Genomic DNA, 23,217 nt, shown 5'->3' on the forward strand with positions numbered 1-23,217 from the left:
CATGTGTAAGCATCAGAATCACCTACAGGGCTTTTTAAAGCAAATTGCTGGACCCTACCCTCAGAGCTTCTGATTTAGTAACTCCTGGTCAGGGCCTACGGATATGCATTTGTGACAAGCTCTCAGGTGATGTCATTGCATAGGTCTATGACTATGCTTTGTGAAACCTGCAGTAGAAAATAAACTTTGAAAGCAAAGCTTTGAGTTATTCACCCTGGCATAACTAGCATCTAGCCTAATGCTTTACATGTAACAGGAAATATACAAGCATTTATTACATTGATTGGCAAATTAAGGGGCTTAAAATTAGGTTACATGTCGAGATAGTGGTAAAGGAGATAAAAACTTACCTTTGGCATTTCCTTAGCTCAATACTGACCACATTTCCTGGTATTTCAATATCTACCACTACCCATCATACCAAATTTTCACATGGTTAATTTTTCAACATTTGATCATCAGAATAATCTAGACTGAATACAGATTGAATACAGAATTCCCTCTATCTTTTATTTATATTCAATCAAAAAGAGGAATCTTTCAGAAAGACCATAATTAGCATAGCAAAGCCTACATAGCTTTTGATGATTAACTGAGTAAAGACTGAAATTATATATATATATATATATATGAAAGGAAAGTGTGTTTTGTAAGAAAATGCTACTCTAATAACAAAGTGAACTTATATGCAAACCATAGATTAATTTTTGTCTGCATTTCCCCTGACTCTCAGTGTTTATCTCCTCAAGTCACTTTCTCTTAAAAAGTTTAGACTTCCTAATTTATCTGTTTTTATAACTTTGGGAGCTTGAAGTTTTTTGGTTTTTGTTTTTTTTTTTTCCCTATTTTAATGAACGTGCCTGATGAGATCTCTTTTAGTTTCTGCTTTGTCTTTTAAAATATTGATCACTATACAAACAGCTATATAAAATATGAAGTACTAGGTTATTTTATTAGAGTTTTAGATAATAAGATTAGAACACACAAAAAATCAACTTATTCTTAAAGCTGAGTTTGACAACTGATTTTTAAATATACAACTATTTTTCATTAAGACAATTTACAAAATGACATGTTATAGATACTGTAAGAAAACAAGAATATTTTTATAATACAACAGGCTGTATTTTAGAATGAAATGGAATAGAAAGCAAATATATCATTGGTTGATTTGATTCTGCACTATAGTTCACACCTAACTTTTACTTCCAAAGTTGTAGTAAAACATCAGTTTGAAACAAGATTTCATCACACCTAATATCAAAATAAATTCCAGGTGAGCCACAAATTTAAATATGAAGAAATTACAAAAAGTCTGCTCAAAAAGATGAAATAATATATTTTAACATAATCTCAAAGTAGGGCAAGTGCTGATATAAAAAGACAGTTCATGGTTGCTTAAGGAAAAGAGGATATGTTTTCAGGAAAGAAGGTATGAGGAATGGAATTATACTTTATTAAGACAAAAGAAACAATGGGTGTCTTAGAACTGATTGTTTCTGGATGGATAAAGAAAGTGATGGAAGGTTTGTGGGAAGTGGATCCAGAGAAAGGAGTTTTGTGCATGGTCAGGATTGACTTTGTTATAATAAATTGAGTGAACAAATTTTGAAAGTAGGCTGGTACAAAACTTGAATTTGGCTTTTCACTCTGTTAAAAAGAACAAGCTTGTTTACTTGTTTGTTTCAATGCTGAAATGCCTCTGATAAAAATGCAAAGAAACTTAAAATCTGTAAGTGATGAGTTATGTATTTGTCTTTGAAATCTTTATTGTCACTTTGGCTAAATGATTAACTATTGTTTCACTGTGACCTATGATCCTCCTACCTGACCAAATGTTTTACATCCTTTTGGGTATTTTGATAAAACGTCTTAAATCAAATTCCTTTTGACCTCTAGTTAACTTTGTGATGCTTCAAAGGTCACTGAAACATTCCAAAGAGAGATATTAGACTAATTAGGTACCTCTAGTATGTTAAACTACATGGAAAATATTGTTAAATGAGCAATAAATCTTCTTAGGTTATACTGTATGATAAATGTTATTAATATAGATATTCTAGAAATTATATGGGGTTCCTAAAAATCTGATAAATCCTAGTAAAATATTATAGTTATTACTAAAACTGTTGTATGTCACAGCAATAAATAAGTTTCTTTGTCAATTGCACTGTAATCAGATTTTACACATGTCTCCTTAAGTCTTTCAATTATAGACAGCTATGATTTACTCTGATGCCTTTGAAAAAATGCTTGCTCTTCAAGATTTATAGAAAGGATTTTTGTATAACTACAAATTTCTGACTTTCAGATCATAATGCTGTAAATTAAAGAATTCTAAAGGGAAACCTGATGGCTTCATAAGACTGAGTGAACTGGAGAATATGGTCATAGATTTATGGTTTCTATCTGAAAAAATTCAATTCAGTTCAGTGGCTCAGTCATGTCTGACTCTTTGTGACACCATGGACTGCTGCACACAAGGCTTCCCTGTCCATCTCCAACTCCTGAAGCTTGCTCAAACTCATGTCCATTGAGTTGGTGATGCCTTCCAACCATCTCATCCTCTGCCATCCACTTCTCCTCATGCCTTCAATCTTTCCCAGCATCAGGGTCTTTTCCAATGAGTCAGTTCTTTGCGTCAGGTGGCCAATGTATTGGAATTTCAGTTTCAGTATCAATCCTTCCAATGAATATTCAGGACTGATTTCCTTTAGGATGGACTGGTTGGATCTACTTGCAGTCTAAGGGACTCTCAAGAGTCTTCCCCAACACCACAGTTCAAAAGCATTGATCCTTCAGTGCTCAGCTTTCTTTACAGTCTAACTCTCACTCCATAAATGACTACTGGGAAAACCATAGCTTTGACTAGATAGACCTTTTTCAGCAAAGTAATGTCTCTACTTTTCAATATGCTGTCGAAGTTAGTCACAGCTTTTCTTCCAAGGAGCAAGCATCCTTTAATTTCATGGCTGCAGTCACCATCTGCAGTGATTTTGGAGCTCAAAATAATAAAGTCTCTCACTGTTTCCATTGTTTCCCCACCTATTTTCCATGAAGTGATGGGACCAGATGCTGTGATATTAGTTTTCTGAATGTTGAGTTTTAAGCCAACTTTTTCACTTTCCTCTTTCCCTTTCATCAAGAGGCTCTCTTTAGTTCTTCGCTTTATGCCATAAGGGTGGTGTCATCTGCATATCTGAGGTTATTGATATTTCTCCTGGCAATCTTGATTCCAGCTTGTGCTTCTTCCAGCCTGGCATTTCGCATGATGTACTCTGCTTATAAGTTAAATAAGCAGGGTGACAATATACAGCCTTGATGTACGCCTTTCCCGATTTGGAACCAGTCTGTTGTTCCATGTCCAGTTCTAACTGTTGTGTCTTGACCTTCATGCAGATTTCTCAGGAGACAGGTCAGGTGGTCTGGTACTCCCATCTCTTGAAGAATTTTCCACAGTCTGTTGTGATCCACACAGTCAAAGGTTTGGAATAGTCAATAAAGCAGAAGTAGATGTTTTTCTGGAACTCTTGCTTATTCGATGATTCAGCAAATGCTGGCAATTTGATCTCAGGTTCCTCTGCCTTTTCTAAATCCAGCTTGAACATCTGGAAGTTCATGGTTCATGTACTGTTGAGGATTATTTTGCTAGCATGTGAGATGAGTGTGATTGTTTGATATTTTTGTGTCATAGTTTGAACATTCTTTGGCATCGCCTTTCTTTGGGATTGGAATGAAAACTGACTTTTTCCAGTTCTGCAGCCACTGCTGAGTTTTCCAGATTTGCTGACATACTGACTGCAGCACTTTAACAGCATCATCTTTTAGGACTTGAAATAGCTCAACTGGAATTCCATCACCTCCAGTTGCTCTTTCATTGTGATGCTTCCTAAGTCCTACTTGATTTCACATTCCAGGATGCCTGGCTCTAGAGGAGGGATCACACTATCGTAGTTATCTGGGTTATGAAGATCTTTTATGAAGTTATCTGTGTATTCTTGCCACCTCTTCTTAATATCTTCAGTTTCTGTTAGGTCCATACCATTTCTGTCCTTTATTGTCCCTTATTTTGATTGTGGTATATTGTTGTTGCTGTTCAGTCGCCCAGTTAAGTCTGATTCTTCACAACCCCATGGACTGCAGCATGCCAGACCTCCCCATCCCTCACCATTTCCAGGACTTTGCCCAGGTTCATGTCCTTTGCATTGGTGATTGTTAGAGAGATTAACTTCAAATAAAACTTCTTTGAAAGATAATTTGGTATAGCCGGGCACAACTGAGCGACTAAGCATGCAATAACACTAGAAACAACTTGAATTTCCACCAAAAGGGGCAGATTACATAAATTGTGAAATATATACTCAATAGAATAAAGAATGGGAATATTTTAGTTACTGATATAAATCTATCTCAAAGACACATAAGTGAAACAAATGTAGTATACTATTTGTGTAAAATAAGGGGATGATCCTCCAATACTTTGGCCACCTGATGTGAAGGGTCAACTCACTAGAAATGAACCTGGTGCTAGGAAAGACTGAGGGCCAGAGAAAAGGTGGTGACAGAGGATGGGATGGTTGGATGACGTCATCATATCAATGAACATAAATTTTGAGCAAACTGTGGGAGATAGTGAAAGACAGGGAAGCCCGGGGTACTGCAGTCCATGGGGTTGCAAAGAATTGGACATGACTGAATGACTGAACAACAAAGGGGATGAGGCACATATCTGTATACATGTATGTCTGTGTATCTATATCTATGAGGCACATATTTATATCTAGAAAGCACATATGAAGACAATATCTTTAAAATGGTTTTGATGGGTTTCAGTGTCAAGCTTAATTACAAAGTATATCCCAGTGCTTCTAAATACCTAAAAGATGCTTTGTGAGCATATAGAGAGAAATTGCATATACATTTGAGTAAGCCTGATGGGTCCAGCAAACTGGTATTTTGTGTGCTATAATCTCCTCCTTCCTTATAGAGCAAGCAGTCAGACTGAGTAAAGGAGGCAATGAACCAAATACTGTGTTTTAGTGCATGCTACTATAGCACAAACTCCTGCTTCCATCAGTTAATTATGTACAAGTATAGTTGATCCTTGAACAATGCAGGGCTTAGGGGTCCCTGTCCCCTTCACAGTCAAAAAACCTCCTATAACTTTAATGTCAGTCCTCCTATTGGCAGTTTTACATCCATGGATTAAACAACTGCAGATCCTATAATACTAAATGGGACACAATTGAACTTAAAAGCGTCTACACACAAAAAAGCTTCTACACAACAACAGAAACCACAAACAAAACAAAAAGACAAGCCTCAGAATGGGAAAAAATATTTGCAAATGAAGCAACTGACAAGGGATTAATCTCCAAAATATACAAATAGCTTATGCAGCTTATTATAAAAAGCAAACAAACAATCCAACCAAAAAATGAGCCGAAGGTCTAAATAGACATTTCTCCAAAGACATACAGATGGCCAACAAATAAATGAAAAGATGTTTGCCTTCTCTAATTATTAGAGAAATGCAAATCAAAACTACAATGACATATCACCTCACATTGTTCATAATGACCATCATCAAAACATCTACAAACAATAAATGCTGGAGAGGGTGTGGAGAAAAGGGGACCCTCCTACACTGTTGATGGGAATGTAAATTGGTACAGCCATTGTGGATAACAGTATGGAGGTTCCTTTAAAAACTTAAAACAGAGCTATCAAATGACCTGTGGAAGCAACCTAAATGTTCATTGACAGAGGAATGGCTAAAGAAGATGTGGTAGATATATACCATGGAATATTACTCAGCCATAAAAAGGAATGAAATAGTGCCATTGCAGAGACATGGATGGACCTAGGGATTATCATACAGAGTAAAGTAACTCAGAGAATAAAAATGTCATATAATATTGGTTATATGTAGAAACTAGAAAATACAGTAGAGATAAACTTATTTGTAAAGCAGAAATAGAGTCACGGATGTAGAGAACAAAAATGGTTACAAAGAGGGGAAGAGAGGGTAGGATGAATCAGTAGATTAGGATTGATATATTTATGGTACTAGGTATAAAATAGATTACTAATGTGAACCTACTATATAGCACAGGGAACTCAGTGCTTTGTGGTGACCTAAATGGGAAGGAAATTGAAAAAAACAGTGGATATATGTATACATATGACTGATTAATTTTGCTGTAGAGCAAGAAACTAACACAATCTTGTAAAGAGACAATACTATGATAAAGAATTCAATAAACCAAAAAAAAGATTATGCATTTATTGAAAAAAAAAAAAACAAACTGTGCTTAAGAAAACCTATGCAGTTCAAACCCATGTTGTTCAAGGGCCAACTCTGCAGACAGAATTTTTTAAAAAAGGAAGACCTAAGAGCGGTGCAAGTTGATGATATAGGAAGATCCTGAAATTACTTTTCCTCACTGACACACTGAATCAGTAAGTTACATATGAAACAAATTTCTCTGAGAAAGACCTGAAAACTGCCAAAGTAGCTCTTTCACCTGCACAAAGGAGAAACGGATCACATTGAGACAGGTAGAAAGGCTGGGACACAATCTCACCAAACTGAGGGTAAGCAGTACCCCCAGCTCAGTGACCCACAATCATCAGGGAACTCACAAACATGGAGCTTCTCTCTGAGGAATGAAGGGTTCATGCCTCACATCAGGCACCACAGCTTCAAGACCTGCACCTGAAGGGCGAGCCCCCGTAACATCTGGCTTTGAAAACCGATAGGACTCAAGTCCATGGGCTAACCGAAGGGTTATAGCAAACTGGGAAATGATTTTAGAAGGGTTTTTGTACAAACTCATTCATCCAAAGACCCAGCACAGAGGCAGCTTTTGAAAAACATCCAGACTTTATGTCAATGAGATCCACTTGCTAATCTCAGAGTGTTAGGAACTGTTTGGATACTATCTGGGAATGGAGGTGCTGGTGGGTGCCACTTGCATATTCTCACTTGCTAAAGCTGGTAGGTGCTATTTTTCCTCCAGTGAGTGCCATTTTTATCCTCTAAACAGTGGGGCACCATATTTGTGCTCTTCGTCTCCCTTGCTAAAGCTAATGGTTACCATCTTTATTTTCTTACTGCTGCTGCTGCTGCTAAGTTGCTTCAGTCGTGTCTGACTCTGTGAGACCCCATAGATGGCAGCCCACCAGGCTCCCCCATCCCTGGGATTCTCCAGGCAAGAACACTGGAGTGGGTTGCCATTTCCTTCTCCAATGCATAAAAGTGAAAAGTGAAAGTGAAGTCACTCAGTCGTATCTGACTTCTAGCGACCCCATGGACTGCAGCCCACCAGGCTTCTCCATCCATGGGATTCTCCAGGCAAGAGTACTGGAGTGGGTTGCTTTATTTTCTCTTACTCTGGCAGGTGCCACCCTCATGCTTTTCCTCTTCTATGTTTCACACCTTTAATATCTCCCTGAGGGAACCTTTTATACATGTCTGGAAACCTGATTTTTAAGAAGTAGAATCAAATATGTCCCTGATCATCTGGCTCTGCAGGCCAGTGGAAATGGCATTCCTGAGTCCCATGAGACTCTACCATTGGAAGAAACAGTTTCTGCAGGCTATCACCCTTGCACTTCACTGTACAGATAAAAGGTGGAAACACACCCTCATTCTCTTACCATGAGAAAAGAAAATTACAGGCAAATATTCCTGAGGAACAAAAATAGAAACAAAAAAATTCTCAAAAAAATATTGGCAAATGGAAGTCAACAATACATTGAAAGGATCATATACCAAAAGCAAGTAGAATATCCCAGGGGTGCAAGTATGGTTCAGTATCTGCAAATCAATTAACATGATACACCACATTAAAAAAACAAATGATAAAAATCATATAATCATCTCAACAGATCCAGAAGATGCATTTGACAAAATTCAACATCCATTTATGAGAAAAGTTCCAATGAATTGGGTAGGGAGGGAAGGTATATCAACATAATAAAGGTCATATATAACAAACTCACAACTAACATCATACTCAGTGACAGTTTTCTTCTAAGATCAGGAACAAGACAAGAATGCTTATACTCACCACTTTTATTCACCACAGTATTGGCAGTGCTAGCCAGAACAATTAGGCAATAAAAAGAAATACAAGGCACACCCAAATTTGAAAGGAAGAAGTAACTGTCAATATTACCAATGACAGTATATTATATTGGATTGGCCAAGAGATACAACTTAGTGATTGAACAACAGCAAAAGAAAATAAATCTTAAAAGTCCTCATCACCAGAAAAAAAAAACATTTTTGTAGCTCTTCATAGTTACAGAGGTTAACTGGACTTACTGTAGTGATTATTTTGCAATATATACAACTATTAAATCAGTATGTTATAAACTTAATGTTTATATGTATAACAATGTTATATGTCAATTATATCTCAATAAAAAAGTATAATAAAAAGAAAATGATCTGTTGAATACCTATGAGTAAGGTGATTCACAAGCACTATCACATTTAACCCTCACAGCAATCCTGTGAGATGTTTTATTATCCCCTTTTGCCAAATGAATAAATTGACACTTTGAGGAATTACATAACTTGCCCAAGACTCATATCTTTCTAAGTTGATGGTGGGGACAAGGTTTTATTTGAAAACAGATGTATGTGATTTCAAAACTTTATTTCTTCCTAAGACAATCACTTAAGTCAAAGCAAGATCCTTTGCTGATATAAGGCAGGCAGGACCATCTATTCATCTCTAGAAATTATGAGAACTATTTCCAGAACTGAAAAGGGATCTACCTCCTTCATCCTGGCCCACACACAAGCTGTTTTTCCCCAATAGGTTGATGTGATCCCAACAGGTTTTTTTCCCCAACACGTTTGTGATGCCCAAGCACAAAACCTTGTGTTTGAAGCACTTGGCTGAATCATTAAGTGCAGCCAGAGAGTAAGAGCCAAGACCAGAGCCCTGGGATCTCCAACGTTTAAAGACCTAGTAGAGGAAGGGGTGTGCTAAAAAGTTTGAAGTAGAGCGGCCCCTGAAGATGGAGGAAAGAAATATAGATGATTATTAACCACTTAGAAAATAGCGTTTCAGAAAAGATGGAGTAGCCAACAGTAAAAATGTTATTGAGAGGTCGAGTAAAATAAGAGTAGACAATTTATCCCTAGTTTAGGCAAAGTCTATTACTTGGTGACCTTGTTAAGATAATATCAGTAGATGCAGGTAACTGAAGCTCAACAAAAATGAGTCTATTTTATCTCTTTTGCTGAGATGAAAAACAGAAACATCTTACAGTACTCCAGACACTGCCTACTATATGTGATTTTGAACAAAAGTTAAGAGAATGCTTTATTATTTTTTATCTTGAAATACTTCCCTGCTGTTTCTGGATACATACCTCTAGAATTAATACCTCCAGAAAATGATCTTCTGTGATGGGTATCCAGATATCACATTATTATAAGCTATATTCTTTTCTGCATCCAAGACTAGGATGGTTCTTTCTGTTTTATATTCCAACAGTACACTATACATTTCCTTCAGAACACCTGACACTTTAGTTATTGGTTTAGTTATTTTTTAATATCCACCTCTCTGGCATGAGAAGGATGGCTATTCACTGTCCTTTTCCTTATTCTTGTTACTGCTCTTTTCCCTATTCTAACAGTGCCTGGAACATAACAAGAATTCAACAAATTTTAGTTACTGTATACTTGTGAATGAATGTGTAACTTCTAAATCTCTTTCTCCGTATGGGACATAGAACTCAGAATCAATCTTCCATATGATATCGAATGCTTCCCTTTGGCTGCTTTCACCAATGCCAGAATAAGCAAGTAACTAAAGTTTGATGATTTTATCCGATTAAATTTTAAAAGGAATAAAATGGTATAAAAACTGAATTTTAAAAAGATATTTTAAAGCATGGTAAAGAACCAAACCTCTCTGTGGAGAGCCATGTAGTACATTTGAGGAAAATAAAATGCAGCAATGAAACGTAAAAAGGAACCAATTCATTTCTATGTGAGATTCCATCATCCTTTAACTTGCTCTGCATACAGTGAGGGAAATTGGATTACCAGATTATAACAGCCTATTCTGCCTTTGCTGATTACGTATGTGAACAGACATCAGTTATGGGTGATGGTTAAATTGCATATATATTGTAAAAGTTAGAACAATGGCTAGTTTGTTGTATTTTGTTTCATGCCTTCCATTTGACACTGTTCTGAAGATTAGGAGCTTTAAAAGAAACTTGCTACCAAATGTCAGCATCTCTTAATGGAGACTGTCTCATCAATATATTATATTTCATTTTATTAATGTAACACCATTTGATTCATGTGAGTATATTGCTGCTTATGATGTTCCAGAACATTTAATATGATAAAAAGCATCAGGAAGGTATATCCTGGCTCTAAACATATGGATGGATGGACATAGATATAAATACGTGTGTGTGTACACATGCACACAGGCACACACAAATCTTTTATTACAAAAAAAATCATATAAATAAAATCAAAGCAATAAGGACAATAGTATCAATGTTTACTGGAATGATTTTTACATAATGTTTACATAGTGATTTTTTTTTAATACATCAAAGTGTTACCATGTAAAAGTCCTTTTAGATGGCCCAGAGTTCCTTTAGAATTTCACATTTGCCTTTCAACCTAGTCTGCATTTCAGTAAAAATCACTCAGTAAATAATGATATCTTGACTTGAATTTTGTCTTCAGTATATTTCTCTCTTTTAATTATGTTTCTGCATTGTCTTCTAACTTATTATACATGTGTGTGTATGCTAAGTCACTTCAGTCATGTCCAACTCTGCCACCCTATGGACATGTAGCCCGCCAGGCTCCTCTGTCCATGGAATTCTCCAGACAAGAATACTGGAGTGGGTTGCCATGCCCTTCTCCATGAGATCTTCCCAACCCAGGGACTGAACCCACATCCCTTAAGTCTCCTGCACTGGCAGGTGAGTTCTTTACCACTAGTGTCACCTGGGAAGCCCTAATTTATCAGATACTTTCAAACATATAACTTTCTGATTATGTCTTCGTCACTCACTCATGTCCCACTCTTTGAGATCCCATGAACTGTAGCCTGTCAGGCTCCTCTCGCCATGGGATTCGCCAAGCAAGAATACTGGAGTAGGTTGCCATTTCCTTCTTCAGGAGTTCTTCTTGACCCAGAGATTGAACCTGGGTCTCCTGCATTGTAGGCAGATTTGTTACCATCTGAGCCACCACAGAAGCCCTTTAAAGGACTTAAAAGTCAGTCATTCACTCACAAAAATATAATAATGAAAGGTCACTGGGTTTTGGACTAGAGAGAAAAAAATCATTATGTTTATTTTAGAGATAGGAAAACTGGTTAATTAGTGATTGCTTTGCTAAGTCTAGTGAGTAGCAGAGCCACGGTTTTTTTTTTAAAGCCTTATAGTTTTAACTACATGTATTATAAACAAAAATCACAGCTACTGTATTCAGTATTTTGGGAGTATCTGTTATATGTGAATGTTATACCACATATGAAGGATTCATTGGTGGGCAATAATGACGAAACTGCTCCAGAGGGGTTTACAATCTGTTTCACCATATTGTCTCTTCTATGATCTTAATAGCTATATGATTCAGTAACATCACTAACATCTACTTATTTTTTTTTTCTCTTAAAAGGGAATTATATTAAGGATTCTATAAATTCTGGGCATCTGGTAAAGAGCAGTCTAAGTCATGAAACACAACACAGACTATTAGGAAAAAATATCCCATAAGCAGATTTCTTACATACTATAACACTTTTTGCAATTTAATTTTTAACTGATGTTTACTTATTTTCCTTCTCTCTAGATATTTATCAATAAGGAAAAAAAATCTAAAGAAAAAATAAAATCAGGGCTAGTAACAAATAACATTTTATTTGATACTTGCCTCATGTCAAATCTCTTGAAGAACTTGTTGAAATATGGACTCCTAGGATTCTTCACAGATAACCTATTTCACTGGGTCTGAGGTGGTCAAACTTCCCAGGTGATTCTTAGGATCAGGGCAGTTTGAGAAACACTGAACTAGAATCAAGCAAGTGTAAGAAAATGTATGCTTCTGTCTTTATGTTTACTGACTTTTCATGAATTTCAAGTAATTTGATTTACTAAAATGACCCATCTGAATAAAAAATGAGTTTTAAAAATAAAATATTCAAGACCCATTGATTTTCTGGGTAACTATAAAACCACAGAGTGAAAGAATAAATTCTAAGTTAGATGACTTGACTCCATGTATAACCTTCAGTGAAACATCATATTCCAAACACCTTAAAGGTGTGAAAAAAAAATACCAAGAAGCACGTCATGGAATAACTTCTTTTTGCCTATAATTATTTATGAATGAAGTTACACTTTTAAAGAATAAAGGTTTCACCTTGCTAATCATTTCCTTTGATGTGCAGAAGCTTTTAAGTTTAATTAGGCCCCATTTGTTTATTTTTGCTTTTATTTCCAATATTCTGGGAGGTGGGTCATAGAGGATCCTGCTGTGATGTATGTCAGAGAGTGTTTTGCCAATGTTCTCCTCTAGGAGTTTTATAGTTTCTGGTCTTACATTTAGATCTTTAATCCATTTTGAGTTTATTTTTGTGCAGCCTTCAGAATGGGAGAAAATAATAGCAAATGAAGCAACTGACAAACAACTAATCTCAAAAATATACAAGCAACTCCTACAGCTCAATTCCAGAAAAATAAATGACCCAATCAAAAAATGGGCCAAAGAACTAAATAGACATTTCTCCAAAGAAGACATACAGATGGCTAACAAACACACGAAAAGATGCTCAACATCACTCATTATCAGAGAAATGCAAATCAAAACCACTATGAGGTACCATTTCACACCAGTCAGAATGGCTGCGATCCCAAAGTCTACAAGCAATAAATGCTGGAGAGGGTGTGGAGAAAAGGGAACCCTCTTACACTGTTGGTGGGAATGCAAACTAGTACAGCCACTATGGAGAACAGTGTGGAGATTACTTAAAAAACTGGAAATAGAACTGCCTTATGATCCGGCAATCCCACTGCTGGGCATACACACTGAGGAAACCAGAAGGGAAAGAGACATGTGTACCCCAATGTTCATTGCAGCACTGTTTATAATAGCCAGGACATGGAAGCAACCTAGATGTCCATCAGCAGATGAATGGATAAGAAAGCAGTGGTACATATACACAATGGAGTATTACTCAGCCATTAAAAAGAATAGATTTGAATCAGTTCTAATGAGGTGGATGAAACTGGAGCCTATTATACAGAGTGAAGTGAGCCAGAAAGAAAAACACCAATACAGTATACTAACACATATATATAGAATTTAGAAAGATGGTAACAATAACCCTGTGTATGAGACAGCAAAAGAGACACTGATGTATAGAACAGTCTTATGGACTCTCTTGGAGAGCCAGAGGGTGGGAAGATTTGGGAGAATGGCCTTGAAACATGTATAATATCACGTATGAAACGAGTTGCCAGTCCAGGTTCAATGCACAATACTGGATGCTTGGGGCTGGTGCACTGGGACGACCCAGAGGGATGGTATGGGGAGGGAGGAGGGAGGAGGGTTCAGGATGGGGAACACATGTATACCTGTGGCAGATTCATTTCGATATTTGGCAAAAGTAATACAATATTGTAAAGTTTAAAATAAAATTAAATTAAAAAAAAAAGAATAAAGGTTTCTAAAATGGGAACACATTAAAACAAAAATCATATAATGCAATATAGATTCTAATAAGACAGCTTTATGGCTACAACATTATGCAGTGCCAGGGGTCATCATTTCTAGTTTTTTGTATAACCATATGAAGCAGGTAGTTTTGATAATAAACCTAATTCAGTTCTATACTTGTTAGATGGCAAATTCATATCAGTTAAAGGTTTTATGAAGATAGGTCCTAGATTCCAAATATATCACAAATAGATAATACTTTTCTTCGGAAATTTAAAGTCAACTTATTTTTTGTCTTGAGAATACGAATACACTGGAATCTCAAATATATATATTATAACCATGCATGATTCATATATCTATCTGTCTTGTCTATCAATCCATCCATTCTTCCACCTATTCTTTTTTTTTTAATCACCATTTCAAAATCCTATCTTCTCCTGATCTATGTAAGATCATCTACTATATTTGGCATTTATTTCTCTGATCATTAGAATGTTTATTGCTGTGGTGTGTGTTTACTTTAAATTTACATAACTAGTATTATGCTATATATCACCTTCTGTATCTTCTTTTTCACTCTGCACTATGGTTTTAATTTCTCTATGTTACTATGTAAACACCTAACTCATTTCTTCTAACTGTCTCATGATATTCTATAGAGTAAGTCCACCACATTTTACTTATCTATTCTCCAACGAAGGACGTACAGATTACCTCCAACTTTTCAGTATCACAAACAATGTTTGAATAACCATTCTATTAAATATCTTCTTAGGGGTCTTTGTGCAAATATGTCTAACATATAGATATGTCAGGATTGCTGGTTCCTAAATCCTAGTTTACATGCTAACCAAAAGTGCATGGGGGCTCCAGTGTCTCCATTTCCTCAGGAACATTGGCATTATCTATTTTTGCCAAACTTCTGGATATGATAGTAGTTCAATGTTGTTTTGACTAAATTAATAATGAGTTTAAGGAATTTCTCCAAGCTTATAAGCCTCTTGAGGAAGCATTTTTATAAATTTCCTGTTCATTTTTTGTGCCTATTTAATTGGAATCTCTTTTCCTGGTTATATTGGAATTCGTTAGTCCTAGGTCAGCTTTTGACACTGCAAAGATCTTTCACTTTTCTCACAGTGTACATTTATAAGAAATTGCCAACTTTAAAATAATTAAATTGATCAGTTTTTCTATTTGAAATTTGTGCTTTGGCACTGTTATATTTAAAATAGATAACCGACAAAAACCTGTTGTATACCACATGGAACTCTGCTCAATGTTATGAGCTAGCCTGGATGAGAGGTGGGTTTAGGGGGGAATGGGTACATGTACATGTATGGCTGAGTCCCTGCACTGTTCACCTGAAACTACCACAACATTGTTAACTGGCTATACCCCAATACAAAATGGTTTTGGTATTAAAAAAATTAATACAAATAAAAAAAATAAAGAAGCTCAAAATTAAGATTTGTGCTTTGGAATTTTAAGAAGTCTTTTCTACATGCATCAGAAAGGTATTATCCTATACTACCATTATTATTGGGGTTTTCCTGGTGGCTCAGATGGTAAAGAATCCACCTGCAATGCAGCAGACCTGGCTTCGATCCCTGGGTTGGTAAGATCCCCAGGAGGTGGGCATGGAAACCCACTCCAGTGTTCTTGCCTGGAGAATCGCCATGGACAGAGGAGCCTGGTGGACTACAGTCCATGGAGTTGCAAAGAGTCAGACACAACTAAGCGACTAAGCACACACATTGTTATTATTACTACCATTTACACTTGCCTCTTTCATCCTCTCAAGTTCACACTGGATATGGTGTTAACTAAGAAACCAGTCCTTCCCACAGCTCCCCCCACTCCCCTAGCTCCATATGATGAGACACTTTTCCTAACATTCTAAATTGTCTGTTCCTTTCCCTAGTAATACAAGTAACACAACTTTTAGTGTAAAGAAATTCCATTGTTCTTGTATTTGTTAAGTAAGATTTATTCTTATGTGAGCCAAGAGCTCTTGGTAGACTCTGTTAGTTTTCCTATCCATATGACTCATAAATTACAACAGTTCTTTTCCTTTCTAATTTATATTCTCTTATTTCTTCAAGAGTATGTTAATCAGTAGTATTAATAGGATACTTATTTATTTCTTAAATGAATGTACCTAAATTTCATGTTAACGTTTGCCATAATTTTTTTAAATGTAAACTTAAATAAAAGAAAATCTGTTCCATTCCTAAATTTTCAAGTGTCTTCTTTGATCATAAAGAGGCATCAAATTTCACCATATGTTCATTCTACATATATTACATAAATATATGATCTTCCTCCTTTGCTTAACTACTGTAGTGATTCACATTGATAATTTTTTTTCCTAATGTCAAATCATCCTTGCATTCCTAAGACAAAATTGCTTGATCTGGTTCTATTTTATTTATTTATTTATTTTTGATTCTATTTTAAATATGCCATCTGATAATTTATTTGGAATGTTTAAATCACTGTTTATTTTCAAAATATGCTTATAATTTTCTTTTCAAATATTATCATAGTCCAATTTTAGAACCAAAATTATACTAGTCTTACTGGAAAAATCTACTCTGCATGTTGTTTATCCTTTTAGAATTTATTAACGTTCACTTGTTGATTAATTTAATGACCTAGGTCAGAAAAACTGAAATACACATTGATGGAAACATAACTATTTAATAATTCTTTATGCTTTGGATTTCTTATGTTCCTGTTTTCCTCACCCAATAAATAGTATACCACTCATTTTAAACAATTTATTTTTATAAGAATTTATATATTGATTATGAAGTTTATACTTATGAAATTTCCTTTCATAAACTTTCTTTTACACATTTTATAATAATATTTGAAGAAAATTAAGATTAAAATGTGTCTGTATTTACTCAGTTTTAGTGTGTAGATAATAATCACATGAGGTAGTGAAAAGTTATCTTCTTTTCAGAATGATCACCATTCCCCAAACTAATGCTACTGATTGCATAAGAAAAAGTTCATCACAGGGGGGAAAATATAATAAAAGTCAGGCACACTTTCTTGCTAATTCCTCAAGGATTATTATTTAAATAATATCTCAAATTAAGAATTATAGAATTGGAATTTTTCTACGTGTAAATTTCAAAGTTACATTTTATTTTAAACTTTCCTTTTATTAATTATTTACAGTTAATTATCTAGAGCAAAAACAATAGGAAAACAAAAACATCTATGGCAAAAGTTTTGACTAAAAGAACTGAAGAAGTACATATCTACAAATCAAGGAAGACTTTCTTAAACTTGATATGTATATATTCATATAAGTTTCCAATTAAGGTATCGTAGGAGGATATTTCTTTCTTCTGTGGAGTTTTCAGAAAACTTCTCCCCTGGAGAAGGAAATAGCAACCTACTCCAGTATTCTTGCCTGGAAAATCCCATGGACAGAGGAGCCTTGCAGGCTACAGTTTACAGGGTCACAAAGAGTCAGACACAACTGAGTAACTTCACTTTTCAGAACACATCTTGGTCAAAATTTTTAAATGAATAGCAGTATACTTTTGCTGTACATGCACAAATATTTTTGCATAGACTTTCTATGAAGTAAGCAGTTCTTTGCTAATTTCTGCTAATGTACTGTGCTCTAGTACTTAAGGCACAGCATTATGTACTACAAGTTGAATAACATTATAAGACAGCTTCTAGTCTCATTAAACTCAGTGTTTACTATGGAAATCAGATAAGTTTAGGACATTTTAAGATGTGAAAAAATAAGAAGGTGCTGTGACCACATGGTACAGTCAAGTCTGCATTATTGATAGTAGAAATGGAAAAGTAGAGGAAAGGAGGTCATTTCTCTGTTCTTTAAAAGCACAGTTTCACTGTGCTATTATTTGTAAAAGTGAAACACTGAAGCTGCTATTTAAATTGTGGTGTATTTATGTGATAGGTAGCCATTAACAAAATCAATAAATGTACTTAAAAGTATCAGTATGCATAGTTCTCAAAAAAGCAACACTAAGCCTTAAAAATTACAGATTTCCTCTCAAATACCTAAAGGTTGTTTAGTCCGGTATTGGAGTTAGTACATGTAACCACACCACTGCACTGCTTGTTTGTACACTGGAGTATGTGAGAGACACAGGTATCACAAATGGTTAATAGATATGTATTATAAATGTTCATAAAGATCAACAAGAAAGCTAATAACAAATTCATGACAGAGATTATCACAAAGGTAAGAGGCAGGGAAATTTGATTTTGGAGGCAAACACAGGGTCTCTGCACTAGTGTCTGATGTGTAGGTTCTGAGGACATCTCAGGAAACTAATGACAGTTTCTTTAAGAAAAAAGCAAAAACAAAACAAAAAACAGATGCTTTAAACAGACTTGATGATGTTTTGGCTTATCTTCTTCTGGAAGTTATCTATGTGAAAAGAAAAGCTATGATCTGAAGGTTGCTTTAGGAGCAGCAGCAAGGGAACTGGCTGGATGACATTAACAATAATTACTACTAAGCTAGAACACATCCATTTTGTTAAATTCCACATAAGGAGATCTTGTATTTGGGAGTGAGTGGGAAAGACTTTTTAATTCTTCAAAGATCATATTTTAAACAGAAAAATTGGTCAATTTGATTATATTAAGATTGATAATTTTTTTTAAATAAACGTACACTGTGACAAAGATAAAGTTGACAGATTGTGAAAAACTTTGCAACATCAAAAGCTGACAAAGAACAAAATAACCCCAGAATAGCAACCAGTAAAAAAAGAGATTCTATTTTTTAAAATAAGCATAAGCTACAAAGAGGTAATTTATCAAAATGGTTATTCAAAAGCTAATAAGCTTGTGAGAAGATTCTAAAACTCATTATTAATTAAAAAATAATTAGAATATTGGGTTAGTTTATAAACTGATCCCTCATGTATCCTTATGCAAGAGATCAATCCTCTATGTCCACATAGCCACACTTGAGTCCTTAGTTATGCTAAACTGAAGGACAAATGTGGGCCTCGTGATTAAGTCAAGATAAATGCTGTTCCATGAGGGTGCAGCCAGCCATTTCTAGCTATCTTGTCTAACTGCAACAATTTCAACTTTTCTCTTGTTTGTTTTTCATTTTTATTCTAAGTACTATTTGTATATGGTTCTTAAAAACTCCTCTGGAGAAAGAAAGTAAGCTTCCACATTTAAATAAGCAGAATTATACTGTGCCTAACAACCCTGAAATTCTTGTTTTTTTGGTTTCAGGCATGACATTATCTACAGAGAACTCAAACACAGAAGTGGCATAAACACTAAAAGTATATCTTGATGAAGAAACTGAGACTTGTAGAGGCTAGCCTATTTAAGGCGACCATGTTAATAAGCTTTACAGCCAGGATTTGAACTCAGGGGCTCTAATATTAGAGATTATGTTCTTGGTTACAGACTTAGAGTGGAGTCATTGAAGTAGAATATAAATAACTAACAGAGTGTTTTTCTTTTTTTTGTAAAATTTATTTCTTATTACTTTATCAACTGTACTCTGTGTTAGGCACAGTGTTTAAACACTGGAACTACAAAGATGAAACTCATGGCCTCAGGTCAGACAAATGTTACATTATATGTCTAATACATACATCATCATAAGCATGGTGGTGGTGACATGTCAGGGTATATTATGAGACCAGAAAGCAGCAACTTCTAATTTAGCCAGGAGAGGTCCTAGAGGCTTTCTGAAGAAAAGGTCAGTGAGCTCAAGTTAGCCAGGAAAGGGTTTGGGAGGTGAAGCAAATCCAGGTAGGTAAAGACAATGGGGAATAAGGCATTGTGGACTTATGTTTAAAGGTTGGGACTAGATGGGAAATCCATCAATTCCTTCCATATCCTGTCATCCAGGACTCTGCAACATGACCCCATACAATGGCAAGAGGTTTTAGGCAAGCACTGAAGGTCTCCTGTGATAGAGCACCTCTTTTGGTCTTGATTTTCAAATGCCATATGCATCTTACATGAATACAAGGTTAGAAAATCATGTAAACATCTTTTTAAAGCCAAGTCAGCAGATACTAAGCTATATTAATTTTTATGTGATAATTTATTTGCTTTTTGTTAGGGGTATGTTTGCTTTATGGGAATTGCACATATTTCTCTAAAGTGTGTTAGCCACTCAGTTATATCTGACCCTTTGTGACCCAGTGGACTGTAGCCCACAAGACTCCTCTGTCCCTGGAATTCTTCAGGTAGGAATACTGGAGGAGATAGCCATTCCCTTCTCTAGGGGATCTTCACTGCCCAGGGATTGAACCCAGGTCTCTTGCACTGCAGGCAGATTCTTTACCATCTGAGACACCGTATAAATAAAACTTGTTTATTATTATTATTAATATACTTGAAAGATATTAAGGCATGTCACTTGATTTTGATGATTTGATTCATCCACTGAGTGTGAACTAGTAGGAAAGGAGGTCATATTTAAGTTGGATTTTGATGAAGACAGAGAATGGGGGAAGAACATTTTAGGCATATGGAACAGGATAAATACATGGATGTAAAAGAAGATGATCAACTCACAGAAAATAATAGAATTTAAGGCTCAGGAGAAGGGGCCAGTTTGTGTTTGAAACTGTAGGAAGAAATCACAGATAATAAAGTCTGGTAAGATTGCTTATGAAGTTATGTATGGGTAACTTACATGGTACAATAAAAAGCCTAATTTTTATATTTTATGTGAAATAAAGACCATGATGTTGAAAATGTAGAGGAATAATTGAAAGAGTTTTGTGGGAGGAAGATAAAGAACAGAGAGTAGAAAAAGGGAGGCCATTAGAAAGCCACCCAAGGGGAGATTTGAAGTCAGGGACAATTTAATCCCTCGAAATCCCAGAGAACCAAGTTTCCAAGCTACTAATAGCACACATTTAGCAGAAATGATAAAGTTAAGAACAATTATGCAGTTAAATGTTGTTTTGCTTATACAATGACAGATTCCAGCTTTACTTTGTTTTCCTATTAGGCTAAGGAGTTATTGACCCAGAAAAAGTAATACTATAAGAATCCTAGCATGAAACCTCGTTTGAAAGAATCCTCCTGGCCTTCATCCAACATACACTTTTTAGACTCTGCCCCTACTCTAAGCAACCAAGAAGTTCCATGGGTAATGGTTTTCAATATCAATTGGAACAATGGCTTTCTTCAGGGAAGTGAATAGGCAATAGAATCATATTAAAAAGTCATCCCCAAACAATAGGTCTACAGAAGTAATAGCAATATATATAAACCATAGTGTGTATTAAAAAACCTTGATGCAACAAAAAGATATATCACATAATACATCTTGTATTTATGTAATAAATGAATCACATAACCAACAAAGATTAGTATCCAAAACACATTTTAGAATTTTACGCAGATTAATGAGTAAAAGGCAAGCAAGCCAAGAGAAAAATCAGCAAGGAATTAATAGGCGACACACAGAAAATAAAACTGAATTGTTCACTGAGCATATATGCAAAGATGTTCCAACTCATTAACATTAAAATAGCGTTCATCTCTGTAAGACGACGAAGGGAGGAGGATGAAATTTGAAAGAACTATAAAGTGAGATGCCAATTTCTGTCTATTATTTAAAACCTTTAAACAATAAAGAGCAGAACAAATATTACTAAACACTAACAACTGGTCATCTAAGTGGTAAGTATATGCATTTTTATTTTCTGTAGTTTCTTTTGTATTTAGAAATATTTCTTAATAATAAATTTACATATGTGAGTATATTACCCTGGTGTTCTATAAATATGTCCCCACCTATCATTTTTGTGAGATAGAAATGATAAGGGAAGCAGGATGAGTTAGGGGAAGGACACAGGAGCAGAAGTTGAAATCCTAAATTCTAGTAGCAAATCTTCCACTTTCCCACTATGTGACTTTGAGACAATCACTTATTTGAAACTGACTCCTCACTTGAAACCTTGAATAATATCCACCATTAATATAAGAAGTTATTGCAAGGAGTGGATTGTTTCATGTACATTAAAGTGACATTCAAACGTGAAGAAAAAATATGGAAATTCTAACAACCTGCAGGTAATGTAAGTTGAATGAACATACTTTCCCACTTACTTATGGAAGCAGACATTAGAACAGAAAATAGACACATATTTTTTCTTACCGGGTCTATTAGCTGGGAATAGAGTTCATGGCAGTTGTCAAAAATATATTTGTACGTAGAATCCAGGCAAGCCCTGACGCAGTCCTTCACCACCATGCTGGCCTTAGGGGGGCTTTGCAGCTCCAGAACCTGGTATACAAATTATTTTCTTAAATTTAAAAATATAACACTGTATTAACTGTATAAAAATAGTCAAGCAATATTCTATAAATACTTTTAGTTGACTTTTCTATATCCAGGAAAAATGTGGTCTGAGAAAGGTTTTAAAGGTATAAACACCCACCTTAACTTCTTAATATAACAACTCAGAGAAAATGAACATAGTTGTAAATATTTAAATAGAAACATTTGAAGTTACCCATCACAATATCATCCATTCATTCCATCCAACCACTCAACAAATATTTATCACCTACTATACATCAGACTCGGATGCTGGGAGGGACTGGGGGCAGGAGGAGAAGGGGATGACAGAGGATGAGATGGCTGGATGGCATCACCAACTCGATGGACATGAGTTTGAGTGAACTCCGGGATGATGGACAGGGAGGCCTGGCATGCTGCAATTCATGGGGTCGCAAAGAGTTGGACACGGCTGAGCAACTGAACTGAACTGATACATCAGACTGCAGATGGTGATTGCAGCCATGAAATTAAAAGACACTTACTCCTTGGAAGGAAAGTTATGACCAACCTAGACAGCAGATTCAAAAGCAGAGACATTACTTTGTCAACAAAGGTCCGTCTAGTCAAGGCTATGGTTTTTCCAGTGGTCATGTACGGATGTGAGAGTTGGACTGTGAAGAAAGCTGAGCGCCGAAGAATTGATGCTTTTGAACTGTGGTGTTGGAGAAGACTCTTGAGAGTCCCTTGGACTGCAAGGAGGTCCAACCAGTCCGTTCTAAAGGAGATCAGTCCTGGGTGTTCATTGAAAGGACTGATGCTAAAGCTGAAACTCCAATACTTTGGCCACCTCATGTGAGGAGTTGACTCACTGGAAAAGACCCTGATGCTGGGAGGGATTGGGGGCAGGAGGAGAAGGGGATGACAGAGGACGAGATGGCTGGATGGCATCACCAACTCGATGGACATGAGTTTGAGTGAACTCTGGGAGTTGGTTATGGACAGTGAGGCCCAGAGTGCTGCGATTCCTGGGGTCGCAAAGCTTTGGACACGACTGAGTGACCGAACTGAATTGATACATCAGACAATGGCAATACTACAGGGAACAGAAGAAACAGAAATCCGTTTCTTCATGGAACTAAATGTTAGTAGAAAATAAAAGAAACCAATAAGATATATTATATTGTATTGTATCCTGAAAGAAAAACAGACA

At 35.7% G+C, this 23,217-nt stretch overlaps 1 protein-coding gene across 1 annotated transcript in view; it reads right to left on the reverse strand.

Moving 5' to 3' along the window:
* The window catches only part of UNC13C (unc-13 homolog C), a 685,158-nt gene that overhangs the window by 261,360 nt on the left and 400,581 nt on the right, over nt 1-23,217 (reverse strand). Inside the window, 1 exon segment of the mRNA NM_001206460.1 lies at nt 21,882-22,010. Coding sequence (NP_001193389.1) covers nt 21,882-22,010 — 129 coding nt within the window.

Source organism: Bos taurus, chromosome 10, assembly GCF_002263795.3.
Source record: "Bos taurus isolate L1 Dominette 01449 registration number 42190680 breed Hereford chromosome 10, ARS-UCD2.0, whole genome shotgun sequence".
Lineage (NCBI taxonomy): Eukaryota > Metazoa > Chordata > Mammalia > Artiodactyla > Bovidae > Bos > Bos taurus.